Here is a 22,439-nt window from a genome sequence, read left to right as displayed (position 1 = left end):
GCAGTAGCTTCCCAATGTAGACAGGCCCTTGGTTTCAGTTATTTTCTCTTGTAGCTCCGAGAACTACTTAAATCTGTCATTTCTCCAGCCATCTGATGATGAGTTCTGCACAACTGAATTTTCCAGTGACCTGATATTTAGGCTTCTGAATAGTACCAAGTCTTGAAATGCAGTCTTGAAATTGGTGACTTTCTTTTCAAGTGTTTGATTTAATGTCTATAAAGGAGATGAAAAGATGAGTTTGCCACTTCTGTAACTTGGAAATTCTTTTCCAATCCTATAATTATTGGATGGTGTCATATGTGTATTCTGCATACAGAGCTGATTTATGCCCATTGCTACACTTGGTATATATGTACCCACTCCAGAGTTATTGATTTGAAGATAAACCCTGCCATAAATTATTGAAGAGCTGAGTTTTCAATGCTATTTCCTTTGCTGTATCCACAGACGTCAGACAGGAAATGCAGAGGATGCTCTGCAGCCAAAGGAGTTGGAGGATGTTCTGCAGTGCCTTAATTTAACATTCACTTTGGTCACAAAGTTTTTGAAACACCCAAAGAAAATACCATTCAACTCCGTGATGATGTCACTGCAGATTTTTGAATTGTTCTCTGGAACAGAAGATTTACTGCAAACCAAACGGGTAAAATGAGCATTTTAAGCTATTGATGAGGAATTTTCCTAAATGTTCCAAGGTTTCTTTCAGGATGCTCATACCCTTGTTAGCAGCCATGAACTTTGCTGAGCCAAAAATGTCCATTAGTAAAACAATGAATTGTCACCGAGGTGCCATATGTGATCTGGCAGAGAACCCGCATAAACCTTCTCAAATAAAACTGCTCAGAGCAGACTAATTGGAAGCATGGCAAACATGCCAGAAACCTCCGGAGCCTTGTCAACACCAGGGCTCCCACTGGTGAACCAGTGGTAGCAATGGTGGAATCTTGTTATACAATTTCCTAGTGTGCACTGAGTGGGCCAGGTCCTCCTCTGGTTGCCACAGCTCCGTTGATTTCAATGGAGCTTTGGATGATTCATACCAGCTGTGGTATCATTGACTCCAGTGGAGCTGTTGCCAATTTATACCACCTATTGATCAACCAGCTCTGCCAGCCTATGCCAGCTAATCCCGCCACCATTTAACACAGTTGTGGTCATTGTGCTAAGTGCAGCTGTACTGAGTGGTGGAGAGATTCATTGGAGCAGCTTGGAAGGGCTGTGACTGTGATCTGAGGCACAGTGCATGTTTCAGAGTAGCAGCCGTGTTAGTCTGTATTCGCAAAAAGAAAAGGAGTACTTGTGGCACCTTAGAGACTAACAAATTTATTTGAGCATAAGCTTTCGTGAGCTACAGCTCACTTCATTGGATGCATTTGGTGGAAAATACAGTGGGGAGATTTATATACACACACAGAGAACATGAAACAATGGGTTTTATCAGACACACTATAAGGAGAGTGATCTCTTAAGATGAGCCATCACCAGCAGCGAGGGGGGGAAGGAGGAAAACCTTTCATGGTGACAAGCAAGGTAGGCCATTTCCAGCAGTTAACATCTGCTGGAACATCTGAGGAACAGTGGGGGGTGGGGTGGGGGGAGAAATAACATGGGGAAATAGTTTTACTTTGTATAATGACTCATCCATTCCCAGTCTCTATTCAAGCTTAAGTTAATTGTATCCAGTTTGCAAATTAATTCCAAATTAATTCCAGTGTATGTGTAACTTGAGGGATCCAGGATGAGGGCTGAGGTCATTAGCCTGTGTCAGTAGCGGTGGGGGTGGTCAGTAATCTGGTCGCACACATGCTGTGGTCTCTGAGGCACAGTGAGGGGCAAGTGAAAGCAACGTCTCAGAAGGAATTCTCCGTGCATGGGTGAAGGGGAGGGAACCGTTTGCCTGTCAGGGGTGGTTTGTGTGGAGCAGGCTCAGTGTTGGGGTGTAGGCCAGGGGTAGGTAGCTCCTGTTTGCTACGCCTGACTGAAATCTGAATTTTGCTCTAGAAAAGAGAACGTGTTAGACCAGAGGCGCTGAGTTTCTGAGTTCCCGGAGGGGGGGGCCTCAGCTCCCGCTCCACCCTAGGCCCCACCCCCACTCCACCCCTCTCCCAAACCACCACCCCTGCCCTGCCTCTTTCCACCCTGCCCCACATCTTCCCGCCCCCGCTCTGCTTCCTTCCCCCAGTGCCTCTTGCATGCCGCTGAACAGCTTATCATGGTAGGCGGGAGGCGTTGCGGGGAGGGGGAGGAGTTGATCGGTGAGGCCACCAGCAGATGGGAGGTACTGGGGGGCAGGAGGAGCTGGCTGCCAGTGGGTACGGAGCACCCACAATTTTTTTTCCATGGGTACTCGAGCCCCAGAGCACCCACCGAGTCGGTGCCTATGTGTTAGACTGTGTCCTACAGTGCTCACACTTTCTGTTGCATCTGTCAGGGCAGAGCGCTGATGTGTGTGTTGTTGGGGGTGTTGGGGCATACATTGCTCAAAGATTTAAGGTTGTTTTGTGGGGGAGGCCTGGACGTTAACACTGTATTTCCTGGTTTTTAGAGGTTTAAGTTTGTGTTACATTAATTCTGAACTTCTTGGCTTTCAGAGATTTAAGTAAAAAGAAAAGGAGTACTTGTGGCACCTTAGAGACTAACAAATTTGTTAGTCTCTAAGGTGCCACAAGTACTCCTTTTCTTTTTGCGAATACAGACTAACACGGCTGCTACTCTGAAACCTGTCATTATGCGAGAGATTTAAGTGTAGATGCTCTGGAAGGGCGCAAGAAAGTGCTGCTGAGTAGAGAGTGGAGAAGCTTCACAATGTGACCTCATCTCTTGGATGTTTTGATCAGCAGTAAAATAGCTAACAATGTGGTCCTTACAATTATAATTAGGCTTCAATTACAATGGGGAGGGATAGCTCAGTGGTTTGAGCATTGGCCTGCTAAACCCAGGGTTATGAATTCAATCCTTGAGGGGCCATTTAGGGATCTGGGGCAAAAATTGGAGATTGGTCCTACTTTGAGCAGGGGGTTGGACTAGATGACCTCCTGAGGTCTCTTTCAACCCTGATATTCTATAATTCAGAGTTAACACCCCACTGAAATATTTTCCCTGTCACTAGCAGCTTTTAAATCAAGATTGGATTTTTTACAGGAGATCAGACCAGGTCGTGACGATGGTCCCTTCTGACTTTTAAATCTATTAAACTATGAATCACACTTTGTTCACAATTTGGAGGGTTTATTAGCACCCTTAAGGCCTTAGAAGAATTACTTTATTTTTAATTAAGTTTAGATTATGAAGTGCAAGATGGCAACCCTAAAAAAAGTGTTTGCTCACTGAATCACTTCAATTTGGCCCAATTTGTCTCTTGAGCTAAGTCTACGCTTAGCAGTTTAAAGCACTGCCGTGGCAGTGCTTAAAGGGACAGTGTGGTCGTGTGCGACCACTGGGAAGACAACTCTCCCAGCGCTCTAGATAAACCACTTTGCGCTCCCAGCACTCGGATCCTGTCTACACTGGTGCTTTACAGCACTGAAACTTGTTGCGCTTGGGGGTGGTGGTGGTGAGTTTTCACACCCTTGAGCAAGAAAGTTTCAGCGCAGTAGCTTCCCAATGTAGACAGGCCCTTGGTTTCAGTTATTTTCTCTTGTAGCTCCGAGAACTACTTAAATCTGTCATTTCTCCAGCCATCTGATGATGAGTTCTGCACAACTGAATTTTCCAGTGACCTGATATTTAGGCTTCTGAATAGTACCAAGTCTTGAAATGCAGTCTTGAAATTGGTGACTTTCTTTTCAAGTGTTTGATTTAATGTCTATAAAGGAGATGAAAAGATGAGTTTACCACTTCTGTAACTTGCTTCTTTTTTTATCTTCAAGGATTTCCAGGACCTTAACCAGACCCAGGGGCTCAAGGAATTTCTGAATGTAGCAGAATCATGGATCAAGGAGTTATTCCTCAAATTGTCTGATCAGAAAAAAGTCTTTTTTGATTATATTGACGTAAGTCCAAAAAATCCCAGTGAGACTGATTTTTTCATTCCTATTAAAAATAGTCAACTGATAGGTTTATTCTGTTCCTAGAAATGGCAGCAGCTCATTTCCGCTGGGCTGTTCTGTGATGAGTGGACCTGTGACTGGCAAAAACTTATTAAATCTTTGTTTGCGGACTGGATAGAAAGGGTGAGTTGACTAATTGAAAATCAGAAAGATGGTCTTTCCCTCACAGAACTTAAATGGAGGTACAGACAGATGGGGAAGACAGCAGTGGGATGATTATTATTGGAAGAATAAGCAACAGTAGCAGCATACCATGGGGGACCATCACAGCATCTGTTGTTTTTAAGGAGAGATTTAGAGGGAGGTGGAGTATGAGCGACAGAGTAGGGACCGGTTTCAGAGTAGCAGCTGTGTTAGTCTGTATTCGCAAAAAGAAAAGGAGTACTTGTGGCACCTTAGAGACTAACAAATTTATTTGAGCATAAGCTTTCATGAGCTACAGCTCACTTCATTGGATGCATTCGGTGGAAAATACAGTGGGGAGATTTATATACACACACAGAGAACATGAAACAATGGGTTTTATCATACACACTGTAAGAAGAGTGATCACTTAAGATGAGCTATTACCAGCAGAAAGGGTCGGGGGGGGGGAAGGAGGAAAACCTTTTATGGTGATAATCAAGGTGGGCCATTTCCAGCAGTTAACAAGAATGTCTGAGGAACAGTGGGGGGGGGGGCGAAATAACACGGGGAAATAGTTTTACTTTATGTAATGACCCATCCACTCCCAGTCTCTATTCAAGCCTAAGTTAATTGTATCCAGTTTGTAAATTAATTCCAATTCAGCAGTCTCTCATTGGAGTCTGTTTCTGAAGTTTTTTTGTTGAAGGATAGCCACTCTCAGGTCTGTAATCGAGTGACCAGAGAGATTGAAGTGTTCTCCAACTGGTTTTTGAATGTTATAATTCTTGACGTCTGATTTGTGTCCATTTATTCTTTTATGTAGAGACTGTCCAGTTTGACCAATGTACATGTCAGAGGGGCATTGCTGGCACATGATGGCATATATCACATTGGTAGATGCGCAAGTGAACAAGTCTCTGATAGTGTGGCTGATGTGATTAGGCCCTATGATGGTGTCCGCTGAATAGATATGTGGACAGAGTTGGCAACGGGCTTTGTTGCAAAGATAGGTTCCTGGGTAAGTGGTTCTGTTGTGTGGTGTGGTGTGTGGTTGCTGGTGAGTATTTGCTTCAGGTTGGGGGGCTGTCTGTAAGCAAGGACTGGCCTATCTCCCAAGATCTGTGAGAGTGATGGGTCGTCCAGGATAGGTTGTAGATCCTTGATGATGCGTTGGAGAGGTTTTAGTTGGGGGCTGAAGGTGATGGCTAGTGGCGTTCTGTTATTTTCTTTGTTGGGCCTGTCCTGTAGTAGGTGACTTCTGGTACTCTTCTGGCTCTGTCAATCTGTTTCTTCACTTCAGCAGGTGGGTATTGTAGTTGTAGGAATGCATGATAGAGATCTTGTAGGTGTTTGTCTCTGTCTGAGGGGTTGGAGCAAATGCAGTTATATCGTAGAGCTTGGCTGTAGACAATGGATCGTGTGGTGTGATCTGGATGAAAGCTAGAGGCATGTAGGTAGGAATAGCGGTCAGTAGGTTTCCGATATAGGGTCATGTTTATGTGACCATCGCTTATTAGCACCGTAGTGTCCAGGTCCTAATCACATTAGCCATGCTATTAGAGGCTCATCTACCAATGTGATATATGCCATCATGTGCCAGCAATGCCCCTCTGACATGTACATTGGTCAAACTGGACAGTCTCCACGTAAAAGAATAAATGGACACAAATCAGACGTCAAGAATTATAACATTCAAAAACCAGTTGGAGAACTCTTCAATCTCTCCCGTCACTTGATTACAGACCTGAGAGTGGCTATCCTTCAACAAAAAAACTTCAGAAACAGACTCCAATGAGAGACTGCTGAATTGGAATTAATTTGCAAACTGGATACAATTAATTTAGGCTTGAATAGAGACTGGGAGTGGATTGGTCATTACACAAAGTAAAACTATTTCCCCATGTTATTTCTCCCCACCCCGAACCCACCCCCCTCTGTTCCTCAGACGTTCTTGTTAACTGCTGGAAATGGCCCATCTTGATTATCACCATAAAAGGTTTTCCTCCTCCCCCCCCCTTCCTGCTGGAAATAGCTCATCTTGAGTGTGTATGATAAAACCCATTGTTTCATGTTCTCTGTGTGTGTGTATAAATCTCCCCACTGTATTTTCCACCGAATGCATCCGATGAAGTGAGCTGTAGCTCACAAAAGCTTATGCTCAAATAAATTTGTCTCTAAGGTGCCACAAGTACTTCTTTTCTTTTTTAGAGTAGGGACCAGCTGTGAAGGTCCTTGAAAGTAGAGTTGGGGAACATTTTTGGACAAAATTTTTTTGCTGAAAAAAGCAAATTCGGTGACATCAAAACAATATTGCAAATTTGTGTTGATTTCACTCAATTGCTTTGGTTGGTTGAAAACAAAACAAAACCAAACAGAAAAAAACAAAATTTTTGTTTTGACATTTATCAACTGAAACGTTTCAAGTTTTTGATTTGAACTGTGACTTTTCATGTAGAAATTTCCTTTGATTTTTTTTAAATAGTTTAAACATGCTTGAAATCAAAATGAAATGTTTGACCCAAAACAGATATTTTTCCTGATTTTTTTTGGAATTGTCAGCAAACCAAAATAAACCCACAACCATTATTCACACAGCTCTAGGCATCATAGCATCAGTTGTGTTTAAGGAAATATTTAGAAGAAGAGAGATGAGAGGTAGGGTGAGTACCAGCAGTGCAGGTCCATGGAAGTGAAGACAAGTATTTTGTGCTTGATATGATGGAGCAGAGAAAATGCCACAGTGTTGGGGTGTGATGTGAGAAAAGTGATGAGCCAGGACAATGATCCTGTGGCAGGTTTTGAACAGATTCAGTGGAGAAGATGGGATTTGTCCAGGCCAGAGAGGAGGAGGAGGTTACAGCTGTATAAGCACGAGATGGTAAGGGACTAGATGAGAAGGTTAAGGGGTGACTTGATCACAGTCTCTAAGCACCTACGGGGGGAACAAATATTAAATAATGGGCTCTTCAGTCTAACAGAGAAAGGTCTAATATAATCCAATGGCTGGAAGTTGAAGCTAGACAAATTCAGACTGGAAATGTGTAAAATGTTATCAGTGAGGGGAATAAACCATTGGAACAATTTACCAAGTGTTGTGGTGATTCTCCAACCCTGGCAATTTTAAAATCAAATTTGGATGTTTTTTCTAAGATATCTGCTCTAGTTCAAATAGGAATTAAATCAGGGAAGTTCTTTCAGTGATGGGGGGTCCCTGTTGTATTTCACTGAAGGCAATGCGTGTGCACTATGCACCCAGAGTTTTTCAGTGTAGTGGTGTCTGTCAGTCCATGCATGTGTCCTTACATTGCTTGTTGGTTTTGCCCAAGGTGATAAAGGATGGGGCAGACTGACTGCATCTTCAGTTCCTTCTTATTGCCACGTGGTCTCAGTCACAGCTTCTGCTGGCCTCTCATCCTTGGTGATGCATTTTCCAAATAAAATGGTTTTTACTCTTTAGTTAGTCAGGAATTTTAATGGTTTATGTAATAGTTTCTTGTTTCTGAGAGTTTCATAGACTTTTTACCATTTTGGCAGTTTCCAACCAAAAATACCTCCAACCCCAGCCCCCTCCAGCACTCATGTCTGGGTACTGCATGTAGGCAGGATCTTCCATGGTGTTCAGTAGTAATTTTCTTGTTTCTGAAAGTTCTGTAAGTCTCTGAACTTCCTGCCCTTGTTTGTTCTCCCTCAACGATTCCATTGTCTTCTTCACACCCCCGCCTACCTAGGTACTGCTTGTTAATTACTTATAGAAGAAGGGGAGGTTATTTGCCTGTAACTGGAGGTTCTTTGAGATGTGTGGTCCCTGTCTGTATTCCAAACCCACCTTCCTTCCCCTTTGCTGTGGATCTGATACATCTGCAGTGAAGAAGGAACTGAAGACACAGTCAGTCCACCCCGCCCTTTATTGCCTCAGGCAAAACTACAGTGTAAGGCAATGTAAGGGCACATGCACAGACTGACGGATACTAGTACTTTGAAAAGCTCTGGCTCTGGGCACCCCTCAGTGGAATACAGATAGGGACCACACATCCTGAAGAATCTCCAGTTACAGGTAAGTAACCTCCCCTTCTCTGGCCTGTATTATACAGGCCGTCAGACTAGATAATCACAATGGTCCTTCTGGCCTTGGAATCTATGACCTGATTCCTCATGGATTTGCAACCTGTGCATCATTTATACCTGTGCAAAGGGAATGTAAATTGCTACCATCAGGGGCATGATCAGGTGTCATTTCACCCCCACTTGACATTGGAGCGAATGACGTCCCACAGCACCAGGAAAGGAGAGAATCAGGCCCATAATATTGAAGGGACTGAAACACCACCATGTTACTCTAGTCCTACACACTGAAATAAATATAGGCAGCTCCTCAGCTGGTATATGTTGGTGTGACTTCAGTGTGGACCTACTGATTTACACCATCTGAGGATCTGATGACAGGGGACGGATCACTTGATAATTGCCCTGATCTGTTTGTTACCTTTGAAGCACCTGCATTGGCCACTCCCCCAGGAGTACAATGGTTCATCTAGCCCAGTATCCTGGGTTAGCTGAACCATTGTACTCCTGGGGGAATTCTGCGCCACTGCGCAATGCAGAATTTTGCAGAAATTAATGTTTTTTGCACAGAGTTTCCTTTCCCCCACAGAAATGGGCTGCTGACTGCCACTAGGGGCCTCTGGACCTAGGAGAGCCCAGCTCGCACATAAAAGACACTGCTGGGGGGAGAGGGAAGGAGCTAGAGGGTTCCTGCTGCTGTTCCCAGCGAGCCCTGAGGGAAGGAGAGGGTGGTGCGCAGCAAACTCCACACAAGCCTGGGACCCAGCATCAGGCTGTTTCTACCTCTGGATCCCTGTGTCTTGAGGGGCAGGGGGTGGGTGGCTGGGCTTTTGGTGGGGGAGAGGCTGTGGGTATCTGGACAAGGGGGCCCCCCACAGCTGGGCTCTGCATGAGAGGAGTTGTGGGTGTCTGGCCCCCTGGCTGGGCTCTGGCCAGGGGAGGGGGCAGAGAAACAGTAACTTGGGTTGTCATAGGGGTTTCTTTAACTCTCTGCTCCTGGGGGAAATCTTTTGTGTATCTGTATTGTTACAGACATATTTGCTGACAGGTATTTTGAAATAAATTACCAAAATAATTGAATCTGGTGTGATTATGTAGTGTTATTTTGACAAATAACATTTGCAGAACTTTAAAATATTGTTCGCAGAATTTTTAATTTTTTGGCACAGAATTCCCCCAGGAGTACCATTGGTCAGTGAGACCATTGTTATGTTCCTCTCTGACTCTTCATGTGCTTTAAGAAAGGTTTTTCTGAGGGTATAAAGGATGGTTGCATAACAAATATTTCCTTGTTCTAGGTGAACCATAAGTGTCTGTTTGATCACTACTTGGTTTTCATTAAAATTAGCAAGTTCCAAGATACAGAACTGGAAAACTGCTTTTCACAACACATCATTCAGAGTATCAAAGGGCTGACAAAAAGCAAGGTATAGCAGAATCTCTCTCTTCCCTCCTGTGTAGCACCTGCCTGACCTTCACTGAAGAGAGGGACTAGAAGCCAGGAAATTCTGAGCTCTGTTCCCCCTCTGCTATGTTGGATGGTTTTGTGCATGTTTATTATACTATTGGTCACACTTTATATGAGGGGAACACTTACAAATAGATTATAGAGTGTTACTAAATGATTAATAGGTGTTATAAGGAGCAATTTTTTGGAGGGGCAAATAGTTTTTCTGCCCCCAAAATGCATTTTTTGGAGCTCCAAAACTATTCACAAATTTGGGTCGAATTCAACAAATAGTTCTGGGGGGAAAAACTGAAAAAAATCATAAAAATTGAACATTTTTGCTTTTTCAAAACATTGCAATTTTTCATTTTGAAATGGCATTTTATTCTCAAAGTTGGTCAATTAAAAAAATACACATGGACCCCCCCACAAAAGTGCAAAACATCCCAAAATAGCCAAATCAAAATGAAAAACTCAAAAACAATGTCTATTCGGTTGACTTAAATCAAATCAAAACCCTTTAAACAGTGGCAACGCTGCGGGGGGGCACCGCTGGAAAAGTGTGTGTGGGGCCACCGTGGGCTGTGCCAATGTGCAGGCCATCATGTGACCCACCTCTCCCCTCCCACGAGTTACCCCTGCCTTTAAATAACTAAATTTTGAGTCAACCAGAAACTCTTTGATCCAAAATGGCATTTTCTGAGTTTTAAGTTCAACAACAAACTTAATAAACAAAGGGGTTTTAGTTCAGCCCCAAACCCAAAAATCCATTATTCCTTCAGCTGTAGTTATGTTACAGACGTGAGTAGTGCTTTATACACTGTACAAAAACATCAGCAGACGTTGAGAGATGGTTTTAAGCTCTCTCTCTATCTGTGTGTGTGTGTAAAATATCTCTACCCATATAGTTAGAAAATATTCTTTCTTATAGAAGTCAATGTTGAAAGAAATTCTTCACAAATTTTCAAAGACGAAAAAGCCAATTCTTGTACAAATCATATCTATTATCATTGAAAATATGTGGACTGAAGAACTGAATCAGATAGCGAATGCTAACCAGTTTGAAAAGAACACAGCCAGCGTTCTCATACAGCTACTCAACTCCTCCATGGGCTTGGATATTATCTCAGCTGTCCGTGAGTTTCTATATAGACATTTTGTTCCAGTGATCTCAGAATGGGTTCAACTTATTGGGATCATAGTTAAGTGAAAAGGAGTTGGCTGGGTGCCAAATCCCACTAGTCATCTATCTCCAGCTGTAGATGCCTTAAAAGCATTTGAAAATCTGGCCCTTAGAGATTTAAGACTAAAAATGGGTAACATTTTTTAGACACAACCTTTTTTTTTGGCAAAAAATATAGATTCAGCATCAACATTTTATGAATTTGTGTCCATTTCACCAAACTGTTTTGATGGGGGGGAAAAACAAAACAAAAAATTGAAATATTTTCTTTTGACATTTTGGAAAAAAAGTTTCAATTTTTGAGTTTGAAACAACTGTTTATGTTGTTTCAAATGCATCCGATGAAGTGAGCTGTAGCTCACAAAAGCTTATGCTCAAATAAATTTGTTAGTCTCTAAGATGCCACAAGTACTCCTTTTCTTTTTGCGAATACAGACTAACACGGCTGCTACTCTGAAACCTGTTTATGTGGAAATTACCTTCAATTTTATAAAAATAAAATTAAAAAAACCCATTAAAACAGACAAACCCATAACAAAATGGTTTTGTCAGGAAATAAAGTTATTTCAACTATTTGATTCACCAAAAGTTTCAAAAAATTTCAATTTCGGGTCTACTCAAAATGATTTTCCCCCTGATTTTTTTGGAATTACCGGTGAACTGATAAATGTATTATTTGCCCAGCTCTACTTAGGAGTATGCCAGGGCTTATCATAATGCAGCTGAGTTGTCCCAATGAAGTCAAGGAAGTGAGAAACAGTTAACATTTTCTGGGGTTTATTGTTAAAATAAAGAAGAAAACTCCAGTGCATTTTCTGAAATCATTCCCAGGATCTCACTATAGTTTTTGTATTTTGCAGAAAAATTGAAGCCCAAGGTTCAAAATCAAATCAACGAAGACGCACAACTGCTGCTTTCAAAGGTGTCTGAGTTGTTCTCCTTTGTGGGTCGTAGTGTATTTTCTGGAGACATCCCATTCGACATGCTACCTGCTATTCTACAACACACACAGGAATTTGCCGAGATGCTGACTCTCATCGGTGAGTTTGCAGCTTCATACTTTTATTCCTAAGAGGCGCCTTAAACATATTAATTTTTTTGGTAATAGAGTGAGAAAAGAAAAATGAATATAAATGCAAACTGTATGTTATTGCAACTTCTATAGAACATCATAAAACCAATTGTTGTTAATAAATAAAATATTCAAAAGTGGAGTCTTAAAATATAAGGGGGGGGGGAATTGAAAACCACCATGTTAAATGTGATGGATTGACATTTTTTAAGTTAAAACACTCCTTTTTTATGAACACCTGGTAGCAGCTAGATATTTGCAGCATCCTTACCATTTATTTTAAAAATGCAATTACATTCTAGACATTTACAATATTCAGTTTTGGCTATTTATGCTGATTATATCAGGAATTCCAATACTTCATGCTGCTTGCAAAATGTTTGTATGATTTGTAAGAAGTTGAAGGACAAAAGTTCTCTTTCCACAACATAAGCTCCACCCAATAGTTCTCAGTGCTATTATCTGAGGCTCTCTGCAGAATCAGGCAGATATTTGTTGTTGCATCAGTTAAATTCAGAGCACCTTCCCCATATCATAGAGATTGTCTCAAAAATCTTGTGTATCTCTTTTCCAGAGCCATCTTATTCTCGATATATAAAGGAAGTGCTGGATGTCAGAAGAAATGAGTTTGAGCAGCTGAAAAAGCAGACAGAGCAAAGACGAGCATTTCTGTATCTGTGCAGCTGCATCACGAACATCATAAAAGGTACCATCCTGTTCTGTTCTCCTACAGTACATAATAATGGAATTTCTTACACACTTACTGGATGCGGGGTGTGACAGGTTGGATCACAGAAAACCCCTTGGGAACTGCCAACTGATGTGTTGAGATTACTTCTGCCCCTGCTTTTTTGCCCTGGCAGCTTGGGACTTCAGTGCCCTGCCTGGTATGAGCCAGACATGCTAGCCTGTTGCCAACCCAGATCCAAGTCAGAACCATGTCCCCGAACAGCTGCAGGCTTAACTGAAGGCGGCTTAAAAAGTGTTCCTGTCTCTGACACTCAGATGCCCAACTCCTAATGGGGTCCAAACCCCAAATAAATCCGTTTTACCCTGTATAAAGTTTATACAGGGTAAACTCATAAATTGTTCGCCCTCTATAACACAGATAGAGAGATATGCACAGCTGTTTGCCTCCCCCACAAGGTATTAATGCATACTGTGGGTTAAATAATAAGTAAAAAGTGATTTTATTAAATACAGAAAGTAGGATTTTAAGTGGTTCCAAGTAGTAACAGACAGAACAAAGTGAATTACCAAGCAATATAAAATAGAACACGCAAGTCTATGCCTAATACCGTAAGAAAACTGAATACAGATAAAACCTCACCCTCAGAGGTGTTCCAGTAAGCTTCCTTTTACAGACTAGACTCCTTCTAGTCTGGGTCCAGCAATCACTTACACCCCCTGTGGGTTACTGTCCTTTGTTCCAGTTTCTTTCAAGTATCCTTTGAGGGTGGAGAGGCTATCTCCTGAGCCAGCTGAAGACAAAATGGAGGGGTCTCCCAGGGTTTAAATAGACTTTCTCTTGGGGGTGGATACCCCTTCCTGCCCCTGTGTAGAATCCCAGCTCCAAGATGGAGTTTTGGAGTCACATGGGCAAGTCACATGTCCATGCATGACTCAGAACTTACAGGTAGCAACCATGGTTCACATGCTACCTTGAACATCTTCAAGTAGACTTCTTATGTGGATTGGAGCCTTCCAAGATCCATTGTCCATTAAGTGTTTCTTCATTGGGCACATAACTTGCACATTCATTTCTCAAGAAGCTGACCAAATGCTTTGCTAAGGCTACTTAAAATCAAGCAAGTACACAGCCAATATTCATAACGTTGAGTACAAAAATGACACATGGATACAAATAGGATGAATATATTCAGTAGATCATAACCTTTACAGCGATATGTAACATATGTAGCATAAAACATATTCCAGTTATGTCATATTTACATTCATAAGCATATTCCCATAAAGCATTATGGGGTGCAATGTCACAGGGAGGACTACATCCTGGAAAGCAGCAACACTAGAAAGGGGGTTCGGATGGAAATCAACTGAATATGAACTCCCAGTGCAGTTCAGTGACTAAGAGGGCAAATACAGTCCTGGGTTGTATGAGCAGGGGAATATAGAATAGGGAGATGATATTACCTCTGTATATGGCACTGGTGAGGCCATTACTGGATATTCTTTGTCCAGTTCTGTTGTCCATAATTTCAAAAGGATGTTGCCAAACTGAAAGGTTTCAGGAAAGAGCTACAAGAATGATTCAAGATCTGGAAAACATGTCTCCCAGTGAGAGAGTGAGGAAGCTCAACCTATTGAGCTTATCCAAAAGAAGGTTAAGAGGTGACATGATCCTGGTCTATAAGGACCAACACAAAGAAAGGAATAGCTGGGAGCAGAGAGGTCTTTAACCTCCAGTCAAAGACAAAGCCAGACCCGCTGGCTGGGAACTGAAGGGAGACAAATTTGGGCTGGGAATAAGGGGCTTATGTTTACCAGCAATGGGAATTCACCACTGGAATAGCTGCCCTAGGGACAGGATGGATTCTCTATCACTGGGAATCTGTCAGTGGAGATGAGGTGTCTCTTTCTCAACGCTCCACTCTAGCTCAGCCAGGAGTTACTGGGAAAGAGTCTCTGGCCTGGGTTATGCTGGAAGCTGGATTGGAAGATCGGAATAATCCTTTCTGGCCTCTGTGAATCTGCTTTATGGCTAGATTGAGAATTTTCCTCTGTGGAACGGTTACACTTGGGGAAGTTCCTCCTTTCAGAATGATTGTCACAGGCTCTCTGCAGACTCAGGCAGATGTCACAGCAGTGGTTACATGCGGGTTACATTTAGAAGGTCTTCTTTGTGACCCTGGGAATTTCCTAATACTTGAATACTTTGCAACTGTAACCTTCTTTTGGTGTAGCTCTCTCTATTTAATTATATTCATAATGTTTACTGTCCCACCCGCTATGACTCTGCTATACACACAGTTAGCTGCTATCCCAAATTACCATGTCATTATTTTATTAAAAGACAATGAGAATTATGAAAGTTCATATAAAAATTTATTTGTCATGGCCATTTAAAGGGCAAATTTAAAGGGGTGTCAGTGGACAAGAAGCTGTATATGAGTCAACAGTGTGCCCTTTTTGCCAAGAAGGCTAACAGCATTTTGGGCTGTATAAGTAGGAGCATTGCCAGCAGATCAGGGATGTGATCATTCCCCTCTATTTGGCATTGGTGAGGCCTCATCTGGAGTACTGTGTCCAGTTTTGGAAAGAGTCCAGCAGAGGTCAACAAAAATGATTAGGGGGCTGGAGCACATGACTTATGAGGAGAGGCTGAGGGAACTGGGGTTATTTAGTCTGCAGAAGACAAGAGTGGGGGGATTTGATAGCAGCCTTCAGCTACCTGAAAGGGGGTTCCAAAGAGGATGGATCTTGACTGTTCTCAGTGGTAGCAGATGACAGAACAAGGAGTAATGGTCTCAAGTTGTAGTGGGGGAGGTTTAGGATATTAGGAAACAGTATTTCACTAGGAGGGTGGTAAAGCACTGGAATGGGTTACCTAGGGAGGTGATGGAATCTCCATCCTTAGAGGTTTTTAAGGTCAGGCTTGACAAAGCCCTGACTGGGATGATTTAGTTGGGGATTGGTCCTGCTTTGAGCAGGGGGTTGGACTAGATGACCTCCTGAGGTCCCTCCCAACTCTAATCTTCTATGGTTCTATGAAATGTTTTTCTACAAGATCTGCTCTAGTTCACACAGGGTTATTTTGGGGAAGTCTTTGGCCTGTGTTACACAGATGGTCAGACTAGATAATCACAGTGATTCTTTCTGGCCTTGGAATCTATTAATTACATGTTAATAAATCTCTGTCCCCACACTGTTTAGTTGACATAGGTGCCATGGAGCAAAGTGTTGCATTTAAACAGAGCATTAAGGATCAGATGCTGGTGAAGAAATACTCCATAAGTGGACAGGAGAAAAGTGAAGGTCTGCAGTCGCACCCACTCGCTAAACACAACAACATGGTTAGAAAAGTTCATACCCTCCAGGAAAGCGAGTTCTTCCGGAAACTGTGGAAGCTGAAAGCGGAACTTGCCAAGAATGAATTCCCAGACAAAGCCCTTCTTTCCCTGGATGAAGTGCAGGAAAACATTTATATCCCGGCCATGATCGAGTTTCAAAACACCTATCTGGCCCTTAAAGATTTTTCCATCAGCCTTGGTGACATTGAGAGACAGTTTGGAAAGCTGCTAATAGATGAACAGGTGCTCAGAAAGGAATTTAAAATCATGGAGAAGAGCGAGGGAGGATCTGGCAGCAAGTCTGAGTGGGCTGAGGCTGCGGTGGTTAAGATTAATTACTACTTGAAACTCTCCACGGTGGTGAAGACAGCCAAAATGATAGATGAGCTACGAAGGATACTGGGACTCGGTGGAGATTTCCAGCTCCTTGATGACCTGACCAAATACGTACGTAGGACTCTCATAAATATCATTAGAGCAATTAGTTAGACAAATGCAGTCTCATTTTATGCATCTACTCATTGTGATCTCATTTACTCAGGTGAAAGCCTGGAGTGACTCCATGGAAAACACTGGAGTTCCAGTGATGTAAAAATGGCATAAGCAAGATGAATTTTTTAAAATGTTTTATATTATGTAGCTACTAGAAGCAGTAACCTGAGATCAGGGCCTGTCAGGCTGGATGCTGCACAGACTCAGTGACAGAGATCAGGGCACCGTTGCGCTAGGTGCTGCACAGACTTTCAGTCTTAGATTCACAAAGCTACTGAACTTTTAGGTGACAAGAAAACAACACTGCAATCCACATAGCTTGGCTTAGGGCCCAGGCTCCTTGTACAATGAGTGGAGAGAGATAAGTGCCTACGAATGGGGAGCAACCTAAGCTAGCCAGTGGGAGATGCTTACAACAAGGGGTATGTGCAGGCTCTGCCCCTCTTTCAGACATAGGTGCCTAAATCAGGGCTGCATGGAGGCACCTATCTCTTTCAGGGATTCACAGCTGAGAACCCTCTTTGGGGTTCGGTGCCTAAGGCATTTTTGCAATAAATTTAGTCACATTAATAACAAATTTCAGAGTAGCAGCTGTGTTAGTCTGTATCCGCAAAAAGAAAAGGAGGACTTGTGGCACCTTAGAGACCAAAAGGGTGTGAGTTAGAACCAATTCAGTGGACAGTTCTTTTCTTGGATACGAGTAGGCCAAGTTGAAAGTGACTTTAGTTAACTCAACTTTAACCACTTTTATTCCAAAATGAGAGTGTCCAACAAACAGATTTCCACCAAAATAACTAAATGAGTTCTAAGAACCTGATTTAGTTAAACCAATGCATGTTTGTGTGTAGATCAGTCCTAAAAATCCACAATAGTAAATGGCTGAGCAGATTTTTATAGACTCCCACAGGATTATATTATTAACTGTTGCCAGCTTTTGGGAACAGAGCTAAGGTTGCATAGTGGGAGTGGCATGTACTTTAATTTTGGATTTCCTTGTTTTCAGAGGTTTATGTTTCAGAGGTTTAAGTTTGGCCACTCTCCACATTGTAGAAGGGCACAAAGCAACACTGGGCAGCCTTAATGCGGCATTAACCAAGTTTTGGGGGCAAGGACAGTTTTCTTCTCTGTGTTTGTGGAGCTCCTAGTGCAACACAAACAGTAAATTAATTGAAATAAATGCTTGTCTCATTTCTTTGCTAAGAAACACAGTTCTTTATCCTGTATTTTAACAGGAAGACGAGGACTTCAAGGACAAGACTCTTGATTATATGACTGATGATATTGTAAAGGTTAAAGATACTCTGAGTAACATCCCTGAGAGTGTGCTTGACTTCTTGAAGGAACTTCTTGAGTGTGCAAAGAAAGACTTTATCTCTTGGATCACAACCGTCATAAAAGGTGCACTTTAGACCAGTATTTATAAGCTAAGTAAGAATTTAGGGCCAATGGTGTAGCCCTTATTTGCTTGAGTTCATAAGTTCATAGTGGGTCGGAGATAGGTTTGTTATTGTAATGCATATGGTGAGTTTTCATATGTTTGAATTGTAACAGTTATAAAATATCACTGAAAATTTCCCTAATTGGTCCTTCATGGTCTTTCTGAAGATCAGATTATATTAAAGATAACTCTGGAGTTCTGTTCTCACATAAGGGTTCTATTCAATAGTTCTGTGACTGTAGCTAGAAAAAAATCAAGATCTTTCTGCAGCAATTTCCTTCTTTTTTTAGTAAAGGAAACTAATAACGTGACGGTGGAATTCACTGCCATGGGGGTTGTTGCTGGACATTTTTATGTGTAGTGAAGAACATTTGGACAGGCATTGGTTTGGGGTAGGGAATTATGTAATGCAGCAAAATATTTTTCTCCCACATATGTTGTAAGGTGTCCAGTAGCAGAGCACTTTGTAAGGTCAGTAGGAAAGACATTACACATTGCACTTGTAGTGTTGCACTTTCTGAGCACATTAAGAGGTGAGCTGCCAAAGAAGGTGCCTGTACTGTTGGTAAAAAAACAACGAGGAGTCTGGTGGCACCTTAAAGACTAACAGATTTATTTGGGCATAAGCTTTCATGGGCAAAAAGCCCCCTTTGTCAGATGCATGGAGTGGAAGTTACAGATACAGGCATAAATATACTGGCATATGAAAAGAAGGGAGTTACCTTACAAGTGCAAAACCAATGTTGACAAGGCCAATTCAGTCAGGGTGGATGTGGCCCACTCCCAATAGTTGATGAGGAGGTGTCAATAACAATAATGTGATATATGCCATCATGTGCCAGCAATGCCCCTCTACCATGTACATTGGCCAAACCTAACAGTCTCTACGTAAGAGAATAAGTGGACACAAATCAGACCTCAGGAATTGTAACATACAAAAACCAGTAGTGGAACACTTCAATCTCCCTGGACACTCACTGGACACAGATTTAAAAGTAGCCATCTTTCAGCAAAAAAACTTCAGAAACAGACTTCAAAGAGAAACTGCAGAGCTGCAATTCATTTGCAAATTTAACACCGTTAATTTGGGCTGAAATAGGGACTGGGAGTGGCTGGCTCACTACAAAAGCAATTTTCCCTCTCTTGGTATTGACATCTCCTCATCAAGTGCCACCGGACTTCTCGTTGTTTTTGTGGATACAGACTAACACAGCAACCACCTGATACTTTTACTGTTCGTGGAAATGAGCAGAAATGTTTGAAAAATGTTGGGTTTTTTCCTCCAGGGGAAAAAAAAATCAGCTTTAAAACCTGGAAAAAATCTTGACTATTGGCAACCAAAAACTTGTGGTTGAAAACTGCCAAAAGTCTAAAAAATGGAAAAAAAATCATTTTTCCAAGTTTCTGGTTTTCCAATCAAAAATAAAAAAATTCCGAGGAAAACAGAGACTTTCTACAAAAAATGTGTTTAGTCAAAAACACAATTTTATTTCTAAAAAAGTTTTGATGGAAAATTTCTGACCACTCCTAGATCTGAGATTTTATTCATTTAATTTAATTGACATGTCCAAATGGAGCAACAACAGGGATTTTTCAGTTTTGGAGGGCAAAGACATTGCAGCTTTTGATTAAAACTATTTGTAGATTCTTGAGTTTAGATTGCTTGTTTCACACTCATTGATGGATTTTTCTTCTTGCAGACAAAACGGAACTTCCTACCTTTGTGGAGCTGGCGTCCATTTCTGCAGGAGAAAATGACATGGACATTGACAAAGTGAGGTTCTTCCGAGATGCTGTCTCTGCCTCTGTGCCCATCTTATTCGACTTGACTCCCAAATCAGGATTTGAAGCTTTTTCCTCAGCTCTAAATCCCATCAGAGATGCTGTAGAAAATGACAATAAACTTCCAAAGAAGCTAGTAAGTTTTTCTGTTTTCTGCTCAAAATAAATATCTTAAAGAGACATTGTGACGTGACACTTGGTGGAATTTTAAAACAAGTAACGTTGACTGAAATCTAGATGAAATTATTACAAGGTGGGTGGATGCACAATGGTTGAAAGACTGTACTCAAAAAGTAGTTATCAATGGTTCACTGTCACACTGGGAGGACGTATCTAATGGGGTGCTGCAGGTCCAGTACTATTCAATATTTTCATTAATGACTTTGATAATGGAGTGGAGAGTGTGCTTATAAAATTTACAGATTATATCAAGCGGGAAAGGGTTGCATGCACTTTGGAGGGCAGGATTAGAATTCAAAATAACCTTGACAAATTGGAGAATTGGTCTGAAATCAACAAGATGAAATTCAGTGAAGACAAGTGCAAAGTACAACACTTAGGAAGGAAAAATCAAATCTGCAACTATAAAGTGGGGAATACCTGGCAAGGTGCAGTACTGCTGAAAAGGATATGGGGGTTATAGGAAATCACAAACTGAGTGTGAGTCAGCAATGTGGTGCAGCTGCAAAAAAGGCTAATATCATTCAGGGGTGTATTAACAGGAGTGTTGTATGTAAGACATGGGAGGTAATTGTCCTGGTCTACTCGGGGCTGGTAAGGCCTCAGCTGATTACTGTGTCCAGTTCTGGGTGCTACACTTTAGGAGAGATGTGGACAAATTGGAGAGAGTCCAGAGGACAGCAACAAAAATGACAAAAGGGTTAGAAAACCTGACCTGTGAGGAAAGGTTAAAAAAAACTTGGGCATGTTTAATTTTGAGAAAATAAGATTGAGGGGGGACCTGGTAGTCTTCAAATATGTTATAAAGAGGACTGTAATCAGCTGTCCTCTATGTCTGCTGGAGGTAGGACAAGAAATAATGGGCTTAATCTGCAGCAAGGGAGATTAGGAAAAACTTTCTAGCTATAAGGATATTTAAGCTCTGGAATTGGCTTCCAAGGGAACCCATCTTTGGAGGATGGAATAGGTTGGGCAAACATTTGTCGGGGATGGTCCTGCCTCAGTACAGAAGGCTGGACTTGATGAACCCTTGTGGTCCCTTCCAGCCCTACATTTCTCTATTATTAAGTCCTGGGGTAAAAATTTCAGAAATGTCTAATTGACTTAGGAGACTGTCACATTTTTAGAAGTGATTTAGGCACTTAGGAGCCTAATGCCTCATGGAAATTTAATGGGATTCAGGTTTCTAAACAGAGCATGGTGACTAGTACATTAGCAGTAAAATGCATTCTGAGGGCACCAAAATGGTGAATTTGGGGTGAATTTCTTGAATAGTTTTGGCCAAAAAAAAAGGAAAGGTTTTTTTTTTTCAGGTTGAAATGGTGTGTTAACATTTCTATGCTTTGTTTCAGCCATTTTGAAACATTTTGTTTGGATTTTTCATTTTGAAATGGCATTTCATTTTAAAATATAGCTAGTTTAAACAAATAAACAAACAAACAAACAACAACAAAACACAAAAAAGTGAAAACCACAAAAAATGACCCACAATTAAGTAAGCAAACAAACAAAGTTAGAGACTAACAAATTTATTAGAGGATAAGCTTTCGTGAGCTACAGCTCACTTCATCGGATGCATAGTGATGAAATGAGCTGTAGCTCATGAAAGCTTATGCTCTAATAAATTTGTTAGTCTCTAAGATGCCACAAGTACTCCTTTTCTTTTTACGGCTACAGACTAACACAGCTGCTACTCTGAAACAAAGTTACTTAGTTTCAGGTCAAATGAAACATTTTGTTCAATCCAAAACTAATTCCCCCCCACCAGTTTTTTTGTTTTGATGATTGTGATGTACCCAGGTACAATCCAGACTAATAAATACCTGTGTCACCCCTGATCTCTAACCTGGGGTGCCCTTTACATTGCTTCTCTGCTGTAGCCTCCAGCCTGGACTGCTCACAAACAGCCTCCAGCATACAAATCACTCCCAGTAAGGTCTGTGTGTGCTGCAGCCAGCCAGCCACTCCTTGGCTCTTACCAGCCTTGGTTATACTGCAGGGTGATTCCAACTCACTCCCAATCTCACGTTTCCCCCCAGAAATCTATGTCCTATACTGCCCAGCCCTCTCCTGGACAATACAAGTTTATGTAAATTCTGTATTTCTTCAATAGAAAGTAGGGCTGTCAATTAATCAGAGTTAAATCAGGCGATTAACTCAAAAAAAGTAATTGTGATTAAAAAAATAAACACAATTAATCACAGTTTTGATTGCGCTGTTGAACAATAGAATACCAATTGAAATTTATTAAATATTTCTGGATGTTTTTCGATATTTTTAAATATATTGATTTCAATTACAACACAGAACACAAAGTGTGCAGTGCTCATTTTATATTATTATTTTTATTACAAATATTTGCACTGTAAAAATGACAAAAGAAACAGTATTTTTCAGTTCACCTCATACAAGTACTGTAGTGCAATCTCTGTATCGTAAAAGTGCAACTTACAAATATAGATTTTTTTTTGTTACATAACTGCACTCAAAACCAAAACAACGTGAAACTTTAGAGCCTACAAATCTACTCAGTCCAACTTCTTGTTCAGCCAATCGCTCAGGCAAACAAGTTTG

At 41.5% G+C, this 22,439-nt stretch overlaps 1 protein-coding gene across 12 annotated transcripts in view; it reads left to right on the top strand.

Moving 5' to 3' along the window:
* LOC119856486 (E3 ubiquitin-protein ligase rnf213-alpha-like) overlaps window positions 1-22,439 on the top strand; it is a 183,252-nt gene that overhangs the window by 68,675 nt on the left and 92,138 nt on the right. For all 12 annotated transcript variants that reach the window (XR_006282264.1, XM_038404008.2, XM_043517196.1 and 9 more), the window contains 10 exons: window positions 451-646; window positions 3,873-3,995; window positions 4,077-4,175; window positions 9,539-9,667; window positions 10,619-10,823; window positions 11,731-11,910; window positions 12,517-12,648; window positions 15,837-16,420; window positions 17,698-17,863; window positions 19,604-19,821. Coding sequence is in view for 11 of the 12 variants with exons in the window: in XM_038404008.2 (XP_038259936.1) it covers window positions 451-646; window positions 3,873-3,995; window positions 4,077-4,175; window positions 9,539-9,667; window positions 10,619-10,823; window positions 11,731-11,910; window positions 12,517-12,648; window positions 15,837-16,420; window positions 17,698-17,863; window positions 19,604-19,821 (2,032 nt within the window). In the remaining variant the exon portion in view is untranslated. The remainder of the gene's footprint in view (window positions 1-450; window positions 647-3,872; window positions 3,996-4,076; window positions 4,176-9,538; window positions 9,668-10,618; window positions 10,824-11,730; window positions 11,911-12,516; window positions 12,649-15,836; window positions 16,421-17,697; window positions 17,864-19,603; window positions 19,822-22,439) is intronic.

This window comes from Dermochelys coriacea, chromosome 6, assembly GCF_009764565.3.
Source record: "Dermochelys coriacea isolate rDerCor1 chromosome 6, rDerCor1.pri.v4, whole genome shotgun sequence".
In the NCBI taxonomy this organism is placed as follows: Eukaryota; Metazoa; Chordata; order Testudines; family Dermochelyidae; genus Dermochelys; species Dermochelys coriacea.
This window is presented reverse-complemented; position numbering and strand designations above follow the sequence as displayed.